Source organism: Misgurnus anguillicaudatus, chromosome 8 (assembly GCF_027580225.2).
Source record: "Misgurnus anguillicaudatus chromosome 8, ASM2758022v2, whole genome shotgun sequence".
Classification (NCBI taxonomy): domain Eukaryota; kingdom Metazoa; phylum Chordata; class Actinopteri; order Cypriniformes; family Cobitidae; genus Misgurnus; species Misgurnus anguillicaudatus.
In genome coordinates, this window is record NC_073344.2 from 24,359,091 (window position 1) to 24,382,303 (window position 23,213).

Below are 23,213 nucleotides of genomic sequence, written 5' to 3' on the forward strand. Positions count from 1 at the left end.
AACAATTTGAACTTGGTTTTGCAAGTCAATTCAACCTACTATTTTAAGTTTTGACCTATGGTAACTTGAATGCTAACTTATAAAAACAAGTTGTTTTAACTTTGTGCTGCATTTTTTTTTACAGTGCATTACTCTCTTATCTTATAGGAGTTTGAGATTTTGTCTAAGGTGAATTTGTTTCAAATGACTGATGCACCAAGTATCAGAATGTGTTTTTATTTAGACACAAAAGTGGTTTAAGGTTTAACAACATCCAATATCCTCTAAACTCTTTTATAAACAAACAAACAAACAACATTCACTGTTTTTTTAGACAATACAATAAACAATTTTGTTCTGCTGTGTATATAAATATAATATTACATTTATGTATGAAATTTATGTACAACATTTCTACACAAAATATTTCAGAAAAAGTCTACAAAATTTTACATACTGTACATGGAATGATTTCAGTGCTAAATAATATTTCATATAACATTAATAAAATAATAGTTTAGCAGCAATTAAGATAACACTTTAAATATTTTCTTTAAATGCTTATTGTCAAACGAAATAAATAGAAGAATCATATTTAAACTATATTTACTATAGTAAAAACTATAAACTACATGATATGAGGTATAAAGAGGCGATCTGATACATTCTGGTTAGCAGCATAAAGGCGTTTTGGATCCACTGATATGACATCATCCATTGAGGTTAACATTGGTTCATTATCTGTGAAAACAAAAAGCACGTTTGAAAATACAGTAGAAACTTATTCCTCATCGATCCATATGAAACATTACATTGTGAAATAATACATATATTTTATTACATCATCTGGGAATAAAAGCCACCGGAAGCTCTCGACTGGGAACCAGCGTTCCAGAATGCAACGCTTCCACTGGCTCAAAATCTGTGGCCACGATTTCATAATCACGTAGTATCTGTGATAAAAAAACGAAACATATATTGACATGAAAAAACAAATTATTCAATATAAGACAAAATCTATCTACACTGGACAGTAAACTTACCCAGCACAAACCCAACTGGATCTGTAGTTCAGCAAGACGTCGACCGATGCACATTCTCTTTCCGATCCCGAAGGGCACGTGCGCAAACGGGTTGATGGAGCTCTTCTCTTGAAGCCAGCGCTCCGGTCTGAACTGCTTTCCATTGTCAAAATATTCTTCATTTGAACCCAGAGCCTGACTGTTGATCATCAGTATTGTCTAAGAACATAAAAATGAGCGTGAAAAAGACTCCTACTACAGTAGCATACTACAATTCCTTAAAGGTGAAATGTGAAAATGTGATGCCAGGCCGCTCTGGAGGTCTAAAGGTGGTTTTTACTTTATATTGTGAGTTTCACTTGCAGGAGCATCATTCACCAAAGTTTTTTAATGTGCATAGCACACAGAAATGTATGCACAGACAATAAAAAGTCTGCTTAATTGTGCCATTTTATAACATAACTGCATTTTTTATTTTATCAGATAACAGATGGGCAGATGATGGTTTGTAATATAATTAATTAATAATTTATTTTGTCCAGAATGAAGCATGTGAATATAGATTTAAAATATTTTGCCTATAAAATCAAGTAGTGGATGAATAGACGCTTTGATTTTAAGATTGCATGCTAAATCAACTTGGCACAAAAATATGAGGGAGCATGATGTGCCCCTTTAGTTTGAATGAGCATATGGCGCCTCTTGTATTGCTTTTTGTATTTGCTTTTAGCCAACGTCTAAGCTAACAGATTACACACTTCACCTTTAAAGCATACGGGGGCAGTATACTGTAAGAAAATACTACTAAGACACTTACGCCCTTAGGTAAAGTGTAATCGCACAGCACCGTGTCCTTGTCTAAAGTTCGGCTTGTGAAGGGGATGGATGGTGTAAGTCTGTGAGAAAGAGAGAGAGAAAACAACAGTGAACCCCTCAATTCCTGTTTGGCACGCAAGTGAGCGTAAGCCGTGAGGCACGGCTAGATAATCCCATGAACATTCCACCACATACTACAGCATTATCCTGCTTTAATGTCATGTTTTCCTGTAACAAATCACGGTGAAAACATGACTCATGAATTCCAGTCAGAGGCTATTATGTTTTTCGGTGGCTTTCAACTCAGGTCAACGAACTTGGTAATGACCCGTCTAATCTACCGGGACGACTTTGTGTTCAGATGAGGTTACAGAATGATAACAGTAATGCATATCCCCTGATTATTGTGCTTAATGGGAATTACAATAAACTTCAAATGTCATAGCAACTGATTCTGGGTCTGTACCTCATGGACTCTTTCAGGCAGGCTTTGAGGTAGGGCATATTCTTGATGTGCATGGCACATGGCGTCTGCCCAGGTGGAATCACCTCTTGGATCTCCTTCAGAAGTTTTCCTTGCGCGCAGGGATTACGTGAGAGATTGAAAATAGCCCACAGCATGCTATTGGCCGTCTGAAACAGGAAAACAGGGATTTACATGAAAGGTTGCTCTTAGGAAGTCCAGCGGATAGACTATCACGTTTTATTAGTGATGTTCTTCTTACACTAAACATGCCATGCCTCATGTGCTTTATTAAACTATGTGTAGTTCAATCTTAACATGGATAAGAGCAGAACAAAGATAAATGAACTCGTACCGTCTCCACTCCTCCAACCTGGAGCTCTGTTGTAGCGGCATACAGCTCCTTCTTGGTGAGGTGATTTTGATGGTAGATGTCACAGAGGAAATCTTTGGCCTCCCCGTTTGAGTGTTTCTCCAATTTCTTGTCAATGTAAAGTTTTGCTGTTAAGGCACAAATAGATTTTTTGATGTTACAAAAACATTCCCAAAAAATTGTATCGTCCAGTCCAGTTAGTACTACTTTTGTTTTGTTTTTTGTTAGTGGTGTGCGTATGTGTATATAAGCTCTGTGTGACCTGAAGCCTTGCCGTATGTGTGACATCTGCCACTAACGGAGTGTACAGCCGCACAACAAACTGTGAGTAGTTCAACAGTCCTCCCCACCCCTCCCTCTTTTCTACTACAAATATTTGGCTGCGTTCAGGTCACTGCGTTTACTACAAAGGTTTACTCTCCACCCCTCCCTCTCTTACTCTACACACAAGGATCTACTATGGGGTACGAAAGAGGGGGCAAACTATTAAGCCGTAAATTCATGTGTCATCACCTTACTGGAAATGTGCTTTTATGAGTCACACGTCATGCAATTAAGGAGATCTTTAGTACCTGTGCTAAAAATGCGGTCCCAGGCTGCTGTGTGGTCTTGCCATGTTTTTGTATTTAGGCTTTTATGGAGCTCCACAGGAGTCACCATCATGGTTCCAAAGGTGCTCATCATCTGCAAGGGACAACAAAACACACTTTCATAGATATAGTTTACAAATTCAGAGTGGACAGCTCATAAAATGTGATGCATGTCCTGGTTTTGTTGAACCCAGTGAACTGTTTATAGCATCTTTGCATTGCCAAACACAACTGTATCAGTGGACGTCCACAGATAAAACTTGTTACAGATGCTGCAACTTCACTGATTCGACTCTTATTAGATCAAAGAGATGCAGAGATCAATTTACCGTCTTTATCGCTGTGATAAAATCCATGGCTTCCTCGCTGACACTTTCTTGCAGGAGACCAAAACGTTTGTCATAGAGCACATAGCAAATAGCTATAATGACAGAAAAAGAGGGGAACCCTTAATACACATAGCAGATCTTACAAGAAACTTTAAGGAAGAAGAACCAAAACATTTTTTACATAACTAAAACTTACTTTCAAAGGACCACTTGTTGAGTTCAAAATACAAATCATTGATCTTCCCATCCACGTGAGCTTTTCCCATTCTCTCAACCAAGTCTGCTGAAACCTTTAACAAAGACAACAAACGATCCATCATACAGGCTAAACTTTTACATTATACCCTGGGACTGACATATCATATCAGCTCTTATACTCACTTCATTGATTTTTCCGTCCAGCTTCATGACTTCACTTGGTTTCATTAACTTCTGTTGAAATGCGCTGCGCACGCGCTGCCAATCCTTCCCCTCTCTGCAAACGCAGAAAAGTTTATATTATAAATAACATCTTGAAAACTAAAATGAAGCATGTACTTGTAATGAAAATGATATATTTACAATATCAGCAGCCCATAAGCCTCGTCTCGCATGTCTCTGTAAGCTTTCCATGGTTTAATCTCCAGTCTCTGAGGATAGTTGCTCTCTTTGCGGTAAAGCGCCTCCAGTAAACACGGAGAGCCGATGTGAACCGACTCAAAAGATCCGAGTTTCATCCGAAAGATCTTCCCGAATTTCTTATGGTAATCGATCTAATTGAAGGGAAATAAGCATATAAATATTTTAAAAACATTTAAATCTACTAAAGTATCAATATTAAAAAATAAACATAAATTATAAGGCAATGCATGAAGTGCATCAGTATGAAAGTGGTTCATACCAGCGCCTCGTGTTGTCTTTTTAAACCTCCCTTCCGAAGGAGCTCAATAAGGCTGCCGAACAGCGGCCAGTTGGTTGGTCCAGGGATGGAGTCGAGGCTGTGAGCGCAAGGCGCGCTCGGCACAGCATCCTTTGCGTCCAGCACGCACACCGACGTTGTGGTCTTGCAGTGCTGAAGACCCACAGATTTCTTCTTCAGCAGCTCCAAAATCTGGGGAGCTTTCTGGATCTGCCCTCTCATCTTTATGCGTGCGTAAAATGACGTGCGTAAAAGTGTTCCTCAAGTTTCTCTTAGATGGCTTACATCTTGTCACAATATATATACCCTTGTCCGTGTTTATCTCGGTCGGACACAAGGACCAATCAGGAATCGTGCGTAAATGTCGAGCCCACCATTCATTTATGGATCCGCGTAAGTACCTCATCACCCCGGATAAACCGAGGAAGTGCCCTCAAACGCGCTTTATAAATAAACAAAAAGGAGGTGACGCGGTTCGCTTTGAGCTGTCCTGGCTCCTGATATTGGAACAACCTTAACTTCTCTCTCTGAGTCAACACTACGACCACGCTTCGCCAATATGCGTAAATATTTGCATAAGAACTACTGTGTGCACGAGTGGTCAAAGGCGCATGGCAATCACAATTGTTTGCATTCGCGCGCTTGAGCAATAGAACATCCAATTGTGGAATTTCATTGATAATCTTATAGTCATATAATTGTTATGGATCATTATTAGTTAACCACTTTATTATGTTCACAGATAACATATCCAACTTTTCTTTCCATCCTCTCCATCCCTATATTTTCAACAGCAAGATTTTAGGTCAAATTTATAAGTTTACATCTTAGTTGTATTTCTTACTTTTTTGTTTCATAACCATTTTGGCTTCACTATTACATGTAGTCTTTTAATTGATGTAAGGAAATCAAACCTATAAAAATTGGATGTTTATGAACATTTTTACTAGAATATAGGCTAATAGAAATGCATATCACACTACAGGACACTGCTTAAATCTCATCATCTATCCATTACCTGTGCTACTTTGACAGAAACTATAGTTAGCCCATCATGGTAAATTTGTGTAAGGGTACGGCATCCAAACCATGTTGATAATGTGTGTATCGTGTGACCCATCAAGTTAGGGTATAAAATTAGCAGGGGTTAAGTGTTTTGCCCAGTACACAGTGTATGATGAAAAACATAACCTTACATCTGAACTCAAGAGCCTCTGGTAATCCCAAACCACACTTATGACATAGTATAGGTTTACAAAAGTAAAGATATGGTACAGTAAACATGTTGACTCATAGCATACATAGATCATGTGTAAATAACCTTGAACTCTGCAGAGATTGCTTGCTGGTAACCAAGCTGTCTGCCAAAGTATTCAACAAGCCACAAAACACATACACATTCAGGTTGTACTCATATCATCAAACCTAACCCTCATACAAACCTGTGGATATCAATAGATTTATTTCAAATCTTTTTTTTTTGCACTCTAATGCAGAAATAAATGGGTTTTTAGTAAGTTTTTATGGAAATGTTGTAATACAACATTGGACCTTTGAGGTAGCAGAATTTCAGTAATTTCATTCACTATCTAAACAAATGTAGAGAACATCTAAGAGTTTATTTGCAGGGTGTACTGCTTATGTAGCCCAATAACAGTAGCCTATTCTGTATGTCCATGTACATAATCATGATCATGTCTTCTGACACAAACCTTCAGAGGTACTCCAGTAGTATATGGAAAGAGATGGCATCATTAGTGATATATCAGTATCGAGACTAATAAAATCCCTTTTCAGAGAGTAATACCTGTCAAATGGCTTGGTTTTGTTGGTGTGATGTTCACATAATCATTATATGGGCAGACATAGAGTTTATAGTTTTTATTTTTCAGTTCAGAGGCCACATTCCACCTTAGCAGTTCCATCTCAAAGTCACTTTTTTCAAGTTTGAATGATATAAATGACATCATACACATTGTAGATAAGACAGTCCTGTCTGGTAGAATTCTGAAATAAAAAACACATTATTTCCATGCTTATTCAATGCAAATCAATTCCAATCACATTTACATACATTTGAAAGGATTCGGCCATTCCACAGAATTCACACAATGCTGTCTGTAGAGCTTATTGTCCTCTATTTATAATGCTAATAGCACCTGTACCCCCCACCTCACATTCCAGAACCAGCCCGATCTCACAAATCTCCGTGGGATAGTCACAGAATCTTCTTGCCCATCCCTCCGTGGCACTCTCACGGACCTCTGCATCTCTCGGACTGTATTTTTCCGTGCCATTCTTACGGATTGGTAACTCAACTGTTTTGTCCTATTTTCTTACCATTGTCGCTTCAGTTCAGGGTTAGATTTACATGAAATGACATCCTTACCCAAACCCAACTCTAACCCCAACGCCAGGCGACAATTGTTTAAAGTTTAGAAAATATAAAAGAATAAATCAGAAAAAATTGTATAAACCAATAGTTAAAGTGACATACTAACACAAACACCAAATCTAACCCTAAACCGAAGCGAAAATGGTAACCAATCCGTGAGAATGCCACGGAAAAAGACAGTGCGTGGCAGGGCCACGGAAAAATGCAAGATCCATGAGAATGCCATAGAAAAATTAACAAAAAATTCTGTGACTATCCCCATGGAACTTTGTGAGATCACGTTGTCCAGAACATTATCACCTGGCCCTCATGCAGAAAACAGATATTTTGTCAAACAAAGCACAGACAAGAAAACAGAACCAGTTAAGTTTATTTTGTAAATAACAAGATACAGATAATTTCAAATATTGCTACATAAATACTTTCAACATCTCAAATAAATAATTTATTTCTTAAAAACTTATTTCATTATCTTTAAACTTTGATTAAAACTCAATATAGTATCAAAGACATTTAAAATCAAAATTATATTTTGTTGCTACCTAAAAAATTATTCAAAAGGTAGATTTTTAACAGGTAAGAAGTATAGCTAATTCATGTAATGTGCAAGGTGCACTGGTAAATTCTGCTACCCTTCAGGCCCAACATTGTAAATTTAACACTGACATAATAAGCTCAAAATGGAATAAAATTTTATTAGACCTTAAACGGATTTTGTAATACAGCAACCAAGTAATGTACACATATTTGTTTAAAATTCATATTTTTAGCCAAATAACAAAATGAAATATTTACACTTAAAACGTAAAACTGATGAAAGTTATCGGCCAGCACTGACCTGTCTGATAGATCACTGCATAAAAGACCTTACAAATATTTGAACTAGAACATGTTTTGTTAAACAAAATGCTCAATAAAATAGCAAATATCCCGTTTGAACCCATAGACCGGTTAATCCAGAGGTCAAGAGTGGTTACTTTGGCAAAAACAAGGTATTAGAGGTATTGACAGAACTACAGCCATGCAAGGACTTTAAACCTTTGACTTGTATTTGGTTATTTGGCAGTCAGTATTAGGCTGCGGACCTTTGTGGTTGACACGATAATCTTTCTTTTGGTGGGTTTTTGGTTAAGTCCCTTCAGCCTCTTTGGATTGTTCATTGCTCAACACTGTTTGAAAAGATGAAAAGAAAGACAAAAACAAAATACAACAAAACCTGCACAAACATTATTATTTTCAAATGAATAAAAGATGAAACATGATGTTAGGGTTTGCTTTATGGTTGCTAAAATATACTAAAACTGTATTAAAAATGTTTAACTTAATTTTTCAAGTTAAGTAATTTAAAACTATATGTTGATTTGACAAAATTGCTGCATAGAAGATAGTGTTGATGGTTAGGGATATTCAAAGTGTTTACTGGCCCAAATCACAAGAGCCCATAGCATTACTGTGGTACCTTTAATGTACGTAGCTGTCTGTATGTGTTATTTGATTATTTTATTGCTCACTAGACAAAAATGTAAAATATATTTGAAGAGTTTCGTTGCAAAACGAGATAACCACCGTTTTTTTAATTGTTCAGAAATCTCGTTTTTTGGTTGTGCAATTAATATCAATTCAACTGCAGTTGGTTTGTTTTGATTTAAACCTTCATAACTTAAAAAATACAGCTAAGTAGCACCATAAAACAAAATAATAACATGATAACATAATAATAAATATGTTTTGTCAAAAATGTTAAAAAAAGGATTTATCTCGTTTTGCAACGAAACTCTTCATATATATAAAAATATTTATAGTTTAGACTAGTCAACACTACTCTACTCTCCTCAATGATTTAAGTTATTATTTATGTTTGGATCAGCAATAATCTGGAATAAGCTTTGCATTAAAGTTGAATCCATAGTTTTAGGGCTTTATTCAAAACAATTAATTTATGAGTCGAAGCAATACTGATATACAGTAATGCCTAAAAAACATAAACAAAACTATTGTTTTAATAGTTTTGAATGTGCTTCCCACATAAACCCTTTGAACCTAAAGGTACTTACACATAAACTAAACCAAAACTGATGACTCAAGCTAGTACGACCCCGACTCATGCTAGGTCAATGAGTTCGGTGACACACTCACACACTACACAAACACACACATACACAAACTACACACAGATTTGTAGATAGAATAATAAAGAGGCTTTTGTCTGATAATTAAAACCATCCTGTGCTTCTCTTAGAAATTCCCAAAATTCCTTAACCGGATTTCCCAGCAATATCATTCTTTACTTGTGCCGGGAACGAGTGGACCATCCCCGCTACAAGTTGCGCATTCCTCAAGGCATCAATGTGTTGAAAGAGGTGTAAAACGTCATTCATTCCTGTTATCACATCAGCACTTGAGTAACTAATCTAATCCAGTATGACAATCATTCTGCTGTCAATGTACAGTGTGTTTACACTATTCTGAAACTGGTGTAAAGATGACATCTGGGGAAGGAACAACCCCTCTGTAAACTCACTGACCCTCATTGAGGTCTCTCCTTCACAAACAACTTAAAGGGTTGGGAAAGGGTTAAGGGTCTCTCCTGTGTACAGCTGCCAGTAACTATCCTTTACTACTTTACACACACAAACATTATATGAATACTTTATATAAATTAATTTGCATGAATAATAATTATAATTTTCTTTGTAAAATATAAAATGCGTGTTAGCTTTCAATTTGACGTAGCAACAAAACAATGTAATTTCTCAACATAAAACCAATTTACCAAATAATTAACATTTTGTTGCAATATCCATGCAAAATATAAATGTACTGTATGTTAACTTGAAATTTCCTATGCTTCATCATCTATTCTTTGTCATTACGTACTGCTCTACTTTAGCACAGCCCTGAATGCAAAGGGTTACAAATGAGCCAATAGATCAACGGGTGCAATCAATATCAGTTTTCCAAATCAGCTTCTCTTATTTGCATATATAACAGAGTAAAAGTCTGTCCCCACCTGCCCGCAATGTTCAGCTCATCTTGTGCCCGCACGTTCAAAGCATGCATGTTTTTTGATTGAGAGATTTTAAATAACACAAGCCTTAAATTATGACAAAACATTTTATGTACAGTACGTCCCTGAAGAAAACATCATCGCTCAGAGTTCGCTTCTCAGTAAACTGATGTTTCGTTTAATCAACTTCTCAGCTATTTCTCCTCAAAAGTAAGTTAAAATAAATTACAACACATAAATAAATAAAAAACAATTGTTGGGATACAGTAGGATTATAAAATTAAATTATGAAATTAATGTGGATGTGAATAGCACAGTTCATATATCTCAGTTTTATGCAAAATGCATATTGAAATATTTGCACTGTAAACCCAAACACACTGAAAAAAATGAGTCATTGAATTTAATCAATTTTTGAGGTAAGTGGTTGCAATCAATTTATTTAAGCTACATTTAAACAAAAGTTTTATATTTTACTTTACTTTACAATTTTTTTGTTTAAATGAACTGTACTCAAACCTGTTTCAAAAAGTTATATGTGTTTTCAATAATTTTACCGCTTTGAGTGATGTAAACTCAAATAAAACGAGTCAAAGATCTTAGCTAACTCAAACATTTTATTTAAAACTTCCAAACAGAGTAATTTCAATATCACAGCCTCATTTTAACAAACCCTGCAAATAATTACAAACTTTTGGTGGTTGTGATGAGTTTTATGGCCAGTTAAGTTTAAAAATTTACTTCAGTTTAAAGTTAAATCAACATGATTGGTTGGTGAGAATTTCCAGTTCCCAGCATGCTTTGCATGAGCCTTAAAAGCATTTAATTTTAATTTAAAATTTAAATTTAAATTAAGTGATATTGTGTGTGGTTTTCAGTAAAGATAAAGACTCAATAGTCCTAAACATTAATTTATGGTAAGAATATTTAATTTTGGATTAAGTGAAAATTTATAAATATTATTTACTTTAACATTTTAAGTTGGTTTACTTACTTAGGTAATCAGTTTCCAACAAATGTTTTAAGTACTCTGAACGACTCTCGGTTTTACAGCGTGTCATTTGATTTTTGGTATCAACCTGTCTGAAACTGATAAATTAAGCATCTATCTGCATTTATATCTATGGTCTGGGGGAAGGAGTGGAGGCGGGGGCTGATTTGCATATTCATAGGTCTGCATATATTAAACAAGGTGAGGGTAGAATTACATTTCAGCTGTCTTAAAGCATAAAGAAATTACTGTCACAAAAAAACTTTTACATGCTATTGCAACGCTATCTCAAGAATTCCTACATATTTTGCAAGTTGGCTAATTCTTATTAATTCATACAACTACATTTGTAAGTTTTGGTACGATTTGGGGGAGGGATTAGTTTTTTTTTTTCATAAGAATCGTACGATTTAGCATGATAAATTTCATATAAATTGATACGAATTTGCCAACTCATAAAATATATACATTTTCTCGTGAAATCAGGCTGGCTATTATGATGCTCAAAGATTTAAGTGATAAAATTATTAACTACAGGGAGACTTTATTTCATCAAAACCATAATGGAAGTATGAAAATAATGCAGCAGAGACCATATAATTGTTACATAAATCAAAACGACTATATCTTATATTTTTTGCGTTATCAAAATATCAGCTCTTTCCTTACAGCTTTCTGTTATTCAACCCCCTGAGGTTCATTGTGAGATGTTCTGGAGAAGTTCCCATGTATGCTAAACAAATTAATACATTTGAGCATTGTAAAAACAAGTCATTTATCCTCAGATTTAAAAAAAATAAATCAATATAATTTAAATATATGCAGTCATGCATGTTCACATGTTTAACTAGCAGTGTAGGCTGTGTAGCAGATCTCACCTAACAATGCCTTTAGTTTCAAAAAATTCCTAATCTTGATCCCAAATATATGCATACTACAGTGAACTGGCTGACACACAGGTGATGATGTCCCCTGTGACCCCAACAACTACTTAAATCCTCGGGTAAATTTGCTGAAGCTCTTGACCTTAGATACGTGTACCGCACAGCTCACAAACCCTATCTAGGGTGCAGAGGCTTTCGGAAACAAGCAGAAATCCTGGCGCTCTTATCTTATCAGGTTATGACAGAGAAAACAAACGCAAAGACAATGTCAGAGCACACAACCACACAAAAATAAGTGGTGCTTTCACGTGCAAAACTCAATGCGTCCTGTGTGGTGTCAGACCTTAAGGCGAGGCCACACAAAAATATTTTTTTAAATCATATCAGATTGTCAAAATGTGAAAGACAAGAAACATAACCATAAAATAATCTATGATTTAACCTTTTTGTATAGTGTGTGGCAGTACACCAAACACCAACAGATCCCCTTCATAAACGACGGGCATAAAGATATGATATTAATACTATAGTTTGCATTTTCTTTGGACTGTGCCAGTATGCTTTTGTCTTTCATCAGCTCGCTTTCTGATTGGGTTCCCCCGGCCCACAAAACAGGATTTCTGATGTTGAATATTTGCGTTTTGCAGATACAATCACTCTTAACACACCACAGAGAAATAGGATAAGATAATCGGTACGACCACCAAGACTTTATCTAGGATTGTCGTAAGGAGCTCAAATCTGCCCCATTTATCTTCTCTTATGTGGCAGCCTTTAGAAATGGTCCTCAGGTAAGCTGTTTCATCATCTGTCAGGTGAAACCCATGTCTAAAAACTAAAAAAACAACAGATGTTTAATATCCAGTTGTATCTAGTAGGATGTAGTGTGTTGACTTACATAGCGCTGAAGTGGTTTAAAGCACTTGAACTGGAAAATAAGAGCCCAGTCTCCTGAAGATGCGTATAAATAGCACGAAGTGTAAAACTCGTGCAATACATACACCAAATTCCACTTTGGTGTGCATATGATACACAAGTCCTTCCCATTAACTTAAACAGTGCATCTTTTTTGTGGTTTTATTTATTGGTTTCTCAATTTTTCTGCCCCTTTTACCATTTTCGCTTGGGTTTAGGGCTAGAACAACTTTTTGTTTTATAAAAATGACATCCTAACCCAAACCCCAACTCTATCCCCAACTCCAAGCGACCATGGCTTAAATATGGACAAAAACATGGAGAAACCTGTATATTAAATAACATCATTAAGCAAATCTAAAATCTAACCTTAAAACCCAAGCGAAAATGGTTTAAAAAACAGAAAAAAATTGAGAAACCAATAAATAAAACGACAAAAAAAGATGCCCCATTTAAGTGAATGGGAAGGACTTGCGTATCATATGCACGCCAAAGTGGAATTTGGCGTATGTATTGCACGAGTTTTACACTTCTTGCTATTTATACGCATCTTCAGGAGACTGGGTAGAAAATAACACCATGGTGCAAATTCTCAAGAGTCTGCCCTACTGAAAAATCCAGCTAAAACCAGCATAAGCTGGTAGCTGGTTTTAGCTGGTTTAAGGTGGTTTACGCTGGTCCTCCCAGCCTGACAAAGCTGGTCATGCTGGTGGGCCAGCTGGTATTCCAGCATGACCAGCTAAGTCCAGCTAGACCAGCTTAAAATGTGACCAAAACACAGCTAGACCAGCTTGCTACACCAGCAAAACCAGCTTCCTACACCAGCAAAACCAGCTAAAACCAAGCTGTGGACCAGCTAAAACCAGCTCACCAGCTTATGCTGGTCTTAGCTGGATTTTTCAGTAGGGTGATCAGCTTCATTTTGGTGAACACCAAATGATGACTTCAAAGTATCCCGAGAGTGATTCGTATGATTTCTCAAATCACCCTCACGTTATTTTGATCACCTTGCGGTGCCGCATGAGGTCGAACACACCTTACATGTCTTGCTGACTGTGTAGTGTGACAAAAAATAACGAAAATAGACTGATAAACATGAGGGAAAGTGATGGTGTCATTGTATCTCGACATTGCATAATCAAAGTTTATTCTGTATTTAAATCATTGTTTACATACATTAGGTTACAAATAGCTGATACTCATGTGTTGACGGTGTTACTCGACCCCTCCAGCGTCCCCCAAAGGAAGATGTGTCAGTGATTTGACTCGTATATTGTAGGAGGGACCACCATCACAGATTCCTAGCAGCTCTATTTATAATTCTTTCAGCACCCAACAGATGCAGGAAATAAATTACAGCCACATGTCTCATTAACCTTTCGGGAAGCATCCTGTAAAACCGTCCAAATGTTTAAGTAGAACTCCTTCTACCCATTTCCGATGTCACTGAAATAAGATTCAGGGATGTTATGATGAGCTCATCGGTGGTTGTCATGATGGGTATGAATGACTACAGTCGATGCTTACTAGTGGATTCAAGTTACTCAGCTCACTTACGTGTTTACAGAGAGTGATGTAATAGAGTCACGTGACATGTTTTGGAAAATGTTGGCTTGAATATCTGTGCATGTTTTCTATAAATCATACAGTCGGGTAAACAAGGTGTTGTTACACATCAGAGTTGTGCATGATATGATACACAATTCATAGCCTTTAATGCATAGAGGGATGTAATTATTATTGCCGTTTGTACTAATGCAGATACCCCCCCCCCCCACACACACACATGCATTTTTGATGAAATAAAGACCCCAGTACTCTCACATCTCAAAGGAGATATCAATGTGCTGTTTTCAGTGGTCGGTTGCATAAACATTGCCAGTAAGTTAAGACTGTGTCGTAAGAACTAGTCTGACCAACTAGCAATTAGTTATTCAGTCTACATTTTACTTAAAACAGTAATGATTAGTTTTGAATAAAAAATGTATGAATAACTTGTAAGAATAGTGGAAAGTTGTGTTATAGTCATGAAAATTTTTATTAATTTATTCGTGTCCATGGCTCAAAATTCAGCTTTTTTTCGTGTCTTGAGCACAAATGTCTTTGTCGTGTCACGCACAAGAATTTCTATGAAAAGTTTTTGTGTCCATTGCACGACTTTCTTCGTTTCATTTTATGTATTGTTTTCTCATTGTTTCTTACCATTGTCGCTTGGGGTTGGTGCGCGTGACACGACAAAGAAATTCGTGCTCAAGACAAGAAAACAGCTCAATTTCGTGCCATGGACACAAAAAATATCTATTTTTTTGTAACTATAATATGACTTTCCTTGAGATCAAGTGCAAAAATGCAACCAGAGATTCACCCAAAAATAAAAATTCTGTCATCATTTTCTCATCCTAATGTTGTTCTAGATCTTTATAAATTCATTTTTTATCTGATGAACACAAAAGATATTTTGATAAATGATGGTAAACACAAAGCAGATAGCGACCATTGACTGTCATAGTAGGAAAAACAAATGCGATGTGTGCTTACCATCACTTATTAAAATATCTTCTTTATCATTTATTACAATACTTTCATAATATTAGTTTGCCTACTATGAAAGCCAATGGTTACAATTAGCTGTGTGCATTTATCAAAATATCTTCTTTTTTTGTCATCAAAATAAAAATAAAAAACTCATACACACTTAAAAAAAATGATTAATTGGATTAACTCAATAAAATTGTGGGCAGGATTTCCATCCAATATGAATGTGTACCCCTAACTCATAAAAAACTGCTTTACACAATAAAAATATATTGAGTTAGTCCAACTCAATTTAAAGTAAATGGCAATACTCGATTAGTTGACTCAACTCAATTTAGTGTAGTTTGAATAACTCGATTTAGCGTAGTTTAAATAACTCAATGTAGTGTAATCTGATAAACTCAATTCTGTTCTTTTATATACAACGTTTTTATATCATACTAATTAGCATAAGCAGATGTTAGCATGCTAATAATAATAACATATGATACTTTGGATGAGCATGTGAGAAGAGACTGATCTCCAAACAGGCATTAACACAGTTAGTGCTCATTGCGAAAAATATGTCACATCCACAACCTAACCACAAGCGCCACTCTTCTGCACGATGGTAACCAAACTATTTGAAAAAATACACAAACGCTTCTAAAACAATAAGATATACGGACATTAAACACTATTAAGTCTTTCTCTTTACCTAAAAATGCATAAAATAACACTTAAATAAAAAATGACTCTCCAAAAGCAGTTGCATGCAAACTATGCTGGGAAATTATTTTTCCAGAACCCAGACTCAAACTAATTGTGTTAACGCAATTAAAACGAAATCAATAAATTATAGTGCATATTCATTTTGTGTTAGACTAATTAAATATATATACTTATTGCTCTTAATTAGCTATTTTAAATTCATTGAACACAATTTTAATGTGTTATTTCTAAGAAGGGCCTGAATAATTTTTTTGAGTGCAGGTTCAGAACAACGTGAGAATGGGAAAATTATGACAGAAAATTCATTTTTGGGTGAACTATCCTTTTAAATTAATTCATGACCAAAATATCTGAGCCATCCACATTAGTTAAATAACTCTACCATGTATGTTCACAAGCTCAACTCAATCTTATTTTATTTCTCCAAATAAATATAATTAAGAAACATTTGCGAAGGTTAATACTTAGACAGAGATTTAAAGTGTGTCCTTAAAGCAATAAACTATTCCTTCGTGAAGTTTTGAATGGCTTTATTAGGCCACCCCATTGCATGCTGGGAATTACTAGATAGTTGTTTTCATAATAGACAGCTGCTTGCCCGTTTACCTTGCAGCTGCCACAGCATACAACTATAGCAAACCCAAACCAACCCAATACGTAACAGTGTTTTGATTTTTGTACTTGCTGAAACAAGACATTTATACCAAGCTGTCCCAGTTTAAACATATCTTTAAACATTCCAGGGGTTACACTTTCCCCCTCGCCTTTTATCAGGGGGAAGAATTTACGCTTGCACAACACTCGTAAAATTGGTGTTACACTCAGGGAACTCAAGGAATCTGACATCATTTTGGAAAACAGGCATAACAACCGCCCCTAAAAAAACTGGTTTGAGCAGGTCAAGGAGAGCGCAGTAATCCCAACTACTTCTCAGCCGCAAGAAACAAACCAAAGATTAAATCCCCGGCTGTGTTTCTTCCTCTGGATGGCAGGAAAAAGGTGGTTTGATGTTTGTCACCAATCATTTCAACATTTGTCCCGTGAGCCGGCTTGCCAAAGCCAAGTTGGTCTGGCCAAGGGCTGAGGTGGTTTAAAGGAATGGTCAGTACTTTTAAACATCACTTAGTTACGACCAAGATGGGTCAAGGTCGACCGAGCTAAACACTGTGCCTTTCTGATGCGCCAAGTGTGTTGAACTTAAAAAATAAAAAAGTCAAGTCTGTGGCATGTGAATGTTCCTCACAGGAACCAAAAATGTATTTGTTTTGCTGGTCGTTTTCATAGTTTTAACATGAGCCATTGTCGTTTACGGTCTGTCTGTTACTACGTTCATTCTTTTGGTGAGGCATTCGAAGAAATCACCTACCGCAAGTATTCAGTTGTAGCGCATAGCTGCTTTTGGATGTTTGACATGGAGATGCCCAGCTTCACAACAATATAGTAACCCCTATGCAAATACTCATATAAAAAAGAAATCGTAGTTCATTGTTTAAACTGTGCCTCTATCAGCAGAAGATGTTTTTGTGTACTATGTGTGTTTGCAATCTCCTCAGTTTATTTGTTGTATGAGTGCCAGAGTTCGGGTTCAAATGAGTGCTTGTGTTCTGAGGGCTAAACTCCATTAACTATACAACCTGTGAATCACCATCCACTGGGATTGGGAACATGCACTGTATGACCTATGCCAGCGTCTCTCTTTCTCTCTTTTTATGGGTCTGTTTTCACCATTCCACATTCCCGGTGTTAAAATGAATCAGGTCATAGTTAAGTAAATGTCACCAAAATGGTCTAGGACACATTTCACCCCAAAACCAATGGAAGAAAAAAGTTATATTTCGCAGAAAGTATTTTTAAAGTGATTCATCTTTTCTTCTGTCATTATTTTGAAATGAAGCACACACATTTTTCTAATAATGTCTCGAACGTTCTACTTTATGTTCTTTCCATATTAAATGTCAAAGTGCCAAAGCACAAAAGTTATACACTGGAGGGTGGTTTAGATTAATCCTGGACTAGGCCTTATTTATATTAGGACGTTTAAAAACAAACCGTACAAGTGTGCATCTTAAGACAAAACAAAGGCACTGATATATGTTAAGATGTGTCTGTGCAAGGTGTTTTAAAATGAAGGCAGCTCAAAAATGCATTTTAGTCTGAGACTAGAAACCCTGTCCGGGAAACCGCCCCTGAACATTGAATCATTGGCTATGCAAGTCATTTCAATTTTCTGTTTTGGGTTTTGAATACACTGTAACAAAATGAAGATAAGATTTTTATTTATAAGTTAAAGTGCAATCAAAATGTAAAATGGTAAGTTGAAATGACTTGTTAAGCTAACAGTGGTGGCCAGTGACTTCTCTTTTTGAGGGGTGCAAATTCAAAATATATGTTTGGGGTGTTGTGTGTGGCTCGTCAGGTCAAAATATGTGTTCGGTGCATCATGTTAACCTATGTGGTTCGTGTCAAAACTCATATGTGTCGAAAGGATTTATGATGCAAGAGACGCTCACATTCACAAAATACTTTTAACACTAAGTAAGGGATAATGTAGAGGCAGCCAGTAGTTATCGGGAAATAAGCCCCGACAGTGGCGGAGGGTCTTGTATCACACTGAAGGGGCTTATTTTGTGATAACTACAGGCTGCCTCTACATTATCCCGCTTATTACACGGCTACTTGCCACATATGAAAAAAAACTGGACATGAATATGAATTTGAACCATTTTATTGGCATATTTGTTTTAAATTAACATTTTTATCCTTCCACGAAACTTTGCACAGATGCATAAAATGATCGTAATACCTTATTAAGATCCTCTGCTTCATACTTGTCTGTCTCAATTTTTTTCTCTTTTAGCCAGTCTTTGAGAAGTTTTAATGCCCATTCTGTTTTTTTTGTGAGTTGCTTCGTAGCTGTCATGCTCTATTTTGTCAAGTTCAGTCTCAGTAAGCTCTCTGTGTCTTGTCGTTGTTCGTTCTTCTATCCACTGTTTAAATGTTTAGTTTTTTCCGTACATGTTAAAATTAATGTCAAAAATTTCCATTCTTAATTGTGGTTGTCCAGTGTTTGTCACAAGATGGCGCCAAACAGTAATCTTTATTGGCGCAGAGCGATTTTAATCGTACAAGTAGTACCGGCTATGCGTTATTACTTTGGAGCGGTTATTATTTGAAAAGAACGAACCTGCAAATGTCTCAACTGACCAATCAGAATCAAGCATTCCAGAGAGCCGTGTAATAAACTCTGATAACACATGAGATTGAGTATCTGGCAAACGTGAACATCTCTTTTATCATAAAATCCTTTGAAGCGTCTGGAGCAGGCACGTATTTTGACATGGCGCGTTATGCACATGAGTTTACATGATGCACCAAACACATATTTTGACATGACATGAGCCACACACATGAAGGGCTACATACATTTTGATGAGCTTCGCAGGGTGTGCCCTCGAAAAAGAAGTCACTGGCTGCAACTAAAAGCCAATTTGATTAAAGCTGCTAAACACAAGACGTTTTTGCCAATCTAATGTTAATCTTGCTTATATATAGATTAGTATTTCATCATTCATATGTCCAAAGAGTCTTTCGTTTTGTCAGATTTATAAAAGAAAAAACAGCCTTTCCGATTTTTGGCGTAAAAGGTCGAACACTTGAAGGCGTGCGGTAGGCGGAGCTGAAGAGTTACGAGTAGGCGCAGCTTTGGATACTACTTTTGGATTTACAGCCGACATAGATAGAAATCAAACTTTAAAAAAACTTTTTTTTTTAAATAACCAGCCTTACATTATACATATGGTCCAGAATCGGATACTTAGTCAGTAATGGACGAACAGGAACAATGGCAGCAACGATTACAGCAGGACGTCTCTATCAAGTAATTAATCCTTGCTTGTTTATCCACTATTTTAATAAAAAAGCAACATAATCCAGTTTTTAAACAGCATTTGCCCGTTTTATAAGGTGTAAATGTTGTAAATGCAGTACAAAGTGCTGTTGTTGGTGTTGTTTACATTACATGCACGTATGCGCGATTGCAAACAAAACACGTGAGATTTTGAATTACTTACGCGTGTGGTTGTGACTCCTAAACGGGGTCTTTTAAAGGTTTAACCGCTCCAATAGTTGTAAAAAAGTGGAAAATCCGGCGTCAAACTGAACCTTGTTTGTAAAGCAGTCCTCTCCGAAATACAGCCTTGGATCAAACAAACTCATTCGCAATTACGTTGCTGTCCAGGAAAAACAAACTGCATCCACTGTTGTCTTACGACAGGGAAAGCTAAATAAGGTTTTCTTCTCCTTACATCCAAAAAACACACTTCTTTTGTCAAACTATCTTGCTAAAACAAAGTTGTCGCGTGCTGTGCAATGATACCGGTGACTTCTACTCGACGGAGCAATGCTAATGCGCGTTCCCGCTCTCACTTGACGTGCACGGCAGGCGTGCTTTTCTGGGAGTAAAGACCCATAAAAGGAATATGGGGTCAATCAGTCGTAACGGATACCCCCATTTGAAAAAAACTTTCCAAAACTTGTAGGAAAAAGGAGGCTTGAGTTTGGCTCAGAAATACTCTGTTACAAGCTCAACTGCTTTTTTGACACTTTGCTTATGTTTAGCATGAGGACTACAACTCTTAAACTGTGTTAATAAATCAGAATGAATGAAATAGCATTAAACCGACCCTTTAAACAAAAAAAGGCAGCAAATATTTTTTACTGTAGCTCAACCCTTGCAACTTCACATAGCATGGTTTCAGCTGCATACCAAATCACTAAACCATAAATACATCTGTTGTGTTAGAAAAAAATCTTAAAAATTATGTTTTATATTTTCATGAAGGAAATTAATATAATTAATAAAATCTTATGTCCTTTTTTTGATTTTGCAGTACACTGTAAAATTACTTTTTTTTTGCAATTCAATTTAACCTACTATTTTAAGTTCAAATCTCACGGAAATGTATCCTATTTTTTTACCATTGTCGCTTGGGGTTGGGGTTAGAATCACTTTTTGCGACTTCCTTACCCAAACCCCAACTCTAGATGAGAATAGTTTTTAAAGCGGACAAAAAACATGTAGAAACCAATGCATAAAATTGCATCCACAAACCCCCAATCTAACCCTAAACCCAAGCGACAATGATTTAAAAATAGGAAAAAACTATGAGATTTTTTTTTTTAATTACACAATAAAGAAAGTCGTGGCAGAGACATGAAAAACCATTTATAAAAATTTGTGCTGGGTGGCACAAAAAAGACATTTGTGCTCTATAGCAGCCCAATCTCACGAAATTTTGTTATATAGTCACATATTTTTTTAATTCTTTTTCCGTGATATTATCACGAATTTCCGTGTTTTCGTAATCGTATAACGAATTCCTGTTTTCGTGAGTTTATCACGTATTGGTTACTCAACTGTTTTGTCCTATTTTCTTACCATTGTCACTTCAGTTTAGGGTTAGATTTACATCAAATGACATCCCTACCCAAACCCAACTCTAACCCTAACGCCAGGCGACATATAAAAAATAAATCAGAAAAAATAGTATAAACCAATGTATAAAGTGACATTCTAATGCAAGCACCAAATCTAACCCGAATCGACAATGGTTTGAAAATAGTAAAAAGCAGTTGAGTAACCGATACGTGATAATCACACGAAAACAGGAATTCATTTTACGATCATGAAAAATTGCGGAAATTTGTGATAATATCACGAAAAAAGAATACAAAAATTACCTGACTATATCACGAAACCTCGTGAGACTGGGTAGCAGCCGGCATTGTGAAATGACAAAATCTTGCTACAGGCTGGCTACACACATGTAGATTTTAAGCCCAATTTGCACCCGCAGCCATCGTAAGGGTGGGTGACCCGATTAGTGTTTTACTGCAGCTGATTTTTTGTCCAAAAAAAACCTCCGGTGTGTGGTGTCATTGTGATTATTTTGCTGCTCTCGAGCCTCTCTGATCCCAAATCGTAAATATCAAACTTAATCGTGCTGCCTTTGACGTGACAGCTGCAATAACCAATAAGAGCGTGCAAGCTTCAACTGGATGTTGTTTGCTTTTATAGCTGAAAGACACCCACAAATGAAAGAAATGAAAACAAATGACATGAAGAAGGAGTAATGAGAAAGAATATAAATTTTTATAGTGTGTCATGCAAAAATAACCACAACATTTGTTTTTCTCAAGTCACATTTGATTTTGTGTTTCTGTGAGATCTCGCGTCACTTTGAATTCGTCGTCACGTGTGTAATCTCGCGGCCTGGTTGAATCATCCAGTGTGCGTTCTGAAGATTATGTTGTTAAAATTATTTGACACTGTCACTATGTCTGTTGTCTCCCACGCATTTAAAATCTTTTAAGTTGTAAAAAATTGTCCAGTGTGTCCCACGTCTTACTTCATAGATGCTCCTAGAAGGAGAATATTTACAAAATGACTACATATTTCAGAAATGTTTATCTAAAGTCTCAAAAGCTGAATGGAGTCCAAGAATATCATCATATAATCTGTGGGATCATGAGAAAATAGATATTATAATTTGTAAGTCATCCATTGTCAAACTCCTGGATGTACTGACCGTCTGGCAGGGGTCCATGGATAAATAAATTCAATAAACTTGACTTTCTTTAAAATATATCAATGTTTGGTATATTTCTGAATGTGGTACATTAATTATCTGCAAGAAGCTAATGATGTTTAATAAAGTTATTCATAAAAATATTTTGTTATCACAAGAGGAGGTCAGATGAAAAAGCCTCTAAATGCCGTGCATCTTATTACCCAATACTCTCGGCATGCATTATACATTTATCAAATACTTTCGCTTAATCTCAAGCCATTAAGAAAAACCACTTCGAATCCATACATAGAAAATGCTGATTTACAAGAAAGCATATCAGACGCACCACAGGTGAGAGGCTTCTGAGATTGTACATCTATGATGTAAGTGCATGTATGTGCATGAGATGATATCTGCTGGATCATGTCAGTCTCCTGACCATAGAGTGCAACAAGGCCATACGAGTGAGTGAACTGTGTAATCAATGATGGGTGACCAAGGTTACTTTGCCTCGCAGCTTCTGTGCTTCCCCTCGAACCCTCCGTAAAACGGCTCCTCAGAGTCTCAATCGGCATGGACTCTTGAACGCAATAGACTTTGTAGCCATAAACTTGTTATGCTGAATGCTAGATGACAAATAAGTCAAGGGGTCAACAGCCGGTGTTGAATGTGTGTGGGTTTTGAGTTTGCGTACATAATTCAATCAACATAAAATTGATCTACATCATATTTGAAC

The 23,213-nt window shown here is 36.3% G+C and overlaps 1 protein-coding gene across 2 annotated transcripts; it reads right to left on the reverse strand.

Moving 5' to 3' along the window:
* Nucleotides 1–200: 200 nt before the first annotated feature.
* cyp24a1 (cytochrome P450, family 24, subfamily A, polypeptide 1) lies at nucleotides 201–4,890 on the reverse strand. 2 transcript variants are annotated; one of them, XM_055214057.2, is made up of 12 exons: nucleotides 4,453–4,890; nucleotides 4,134–4,324; nucleotides 3,954–4,047; nucleotides 3,769–3,862; nucleotides 3,573–3,664; nucleotides 3,226–3,337; nucleotides 2,636–2,781; nucleotides 2,284–2,450; nucleotides 1,819–1,897; nucleotides 1,023–1,220; nucleotides 821–932; nucleotides 201–720 (listed from the first exon to the last, which is right to left on the reverse strand). In XM_055214057.2, exons 1-11 carry the CDS (start codon nucleotides 4,690–4,692, stop codon nucleotides 822–824), a joined length of 1,524 nt encoding a protein of 507 aa, XP_055070032.2. In that variant the 5' UTR covers nucleotides 4,693–4,890; the 3' UTR covers nucleotides 201–720; nucleotide 821. The 2 variants fall into 2 exon arrangements, with proteins under 2 accessions (XP_055070032.2, XP_073726621.1); XM_073870520.1 differs by having other exon boundaries at nucleotides 201–717; nucleotides 808–932.
* Between the last annotated feature and the right edge of the window lie 18,323 nt (nucleotides 4,891–23,213).

Bases quoted from the DNA above. Each gene is read 5' to 3' on its own strand.
- cyp24a1 (XM_055214057.2), bottom strand. From the start codon at position 4,692: ATGAGAGGGCAGATCCAGAAAGCTCCCCAGATTTTGGAGCTGCTGAAG. The intron at 3,863-3,953 runs GTGAGTATAAGA...TCTTTGTTAAAG, and splicing joins TGGACGGAAAAATCAATGAA to GTTTCAGCAGACTTGGTTGA. The intron at 2,782-3,225 runs GTACTAAAGATC...GTGCCTTAACAG, and splicing joins GGACCGCATTTTTAGCACAG to CAAAACTTTACATTGACAAG.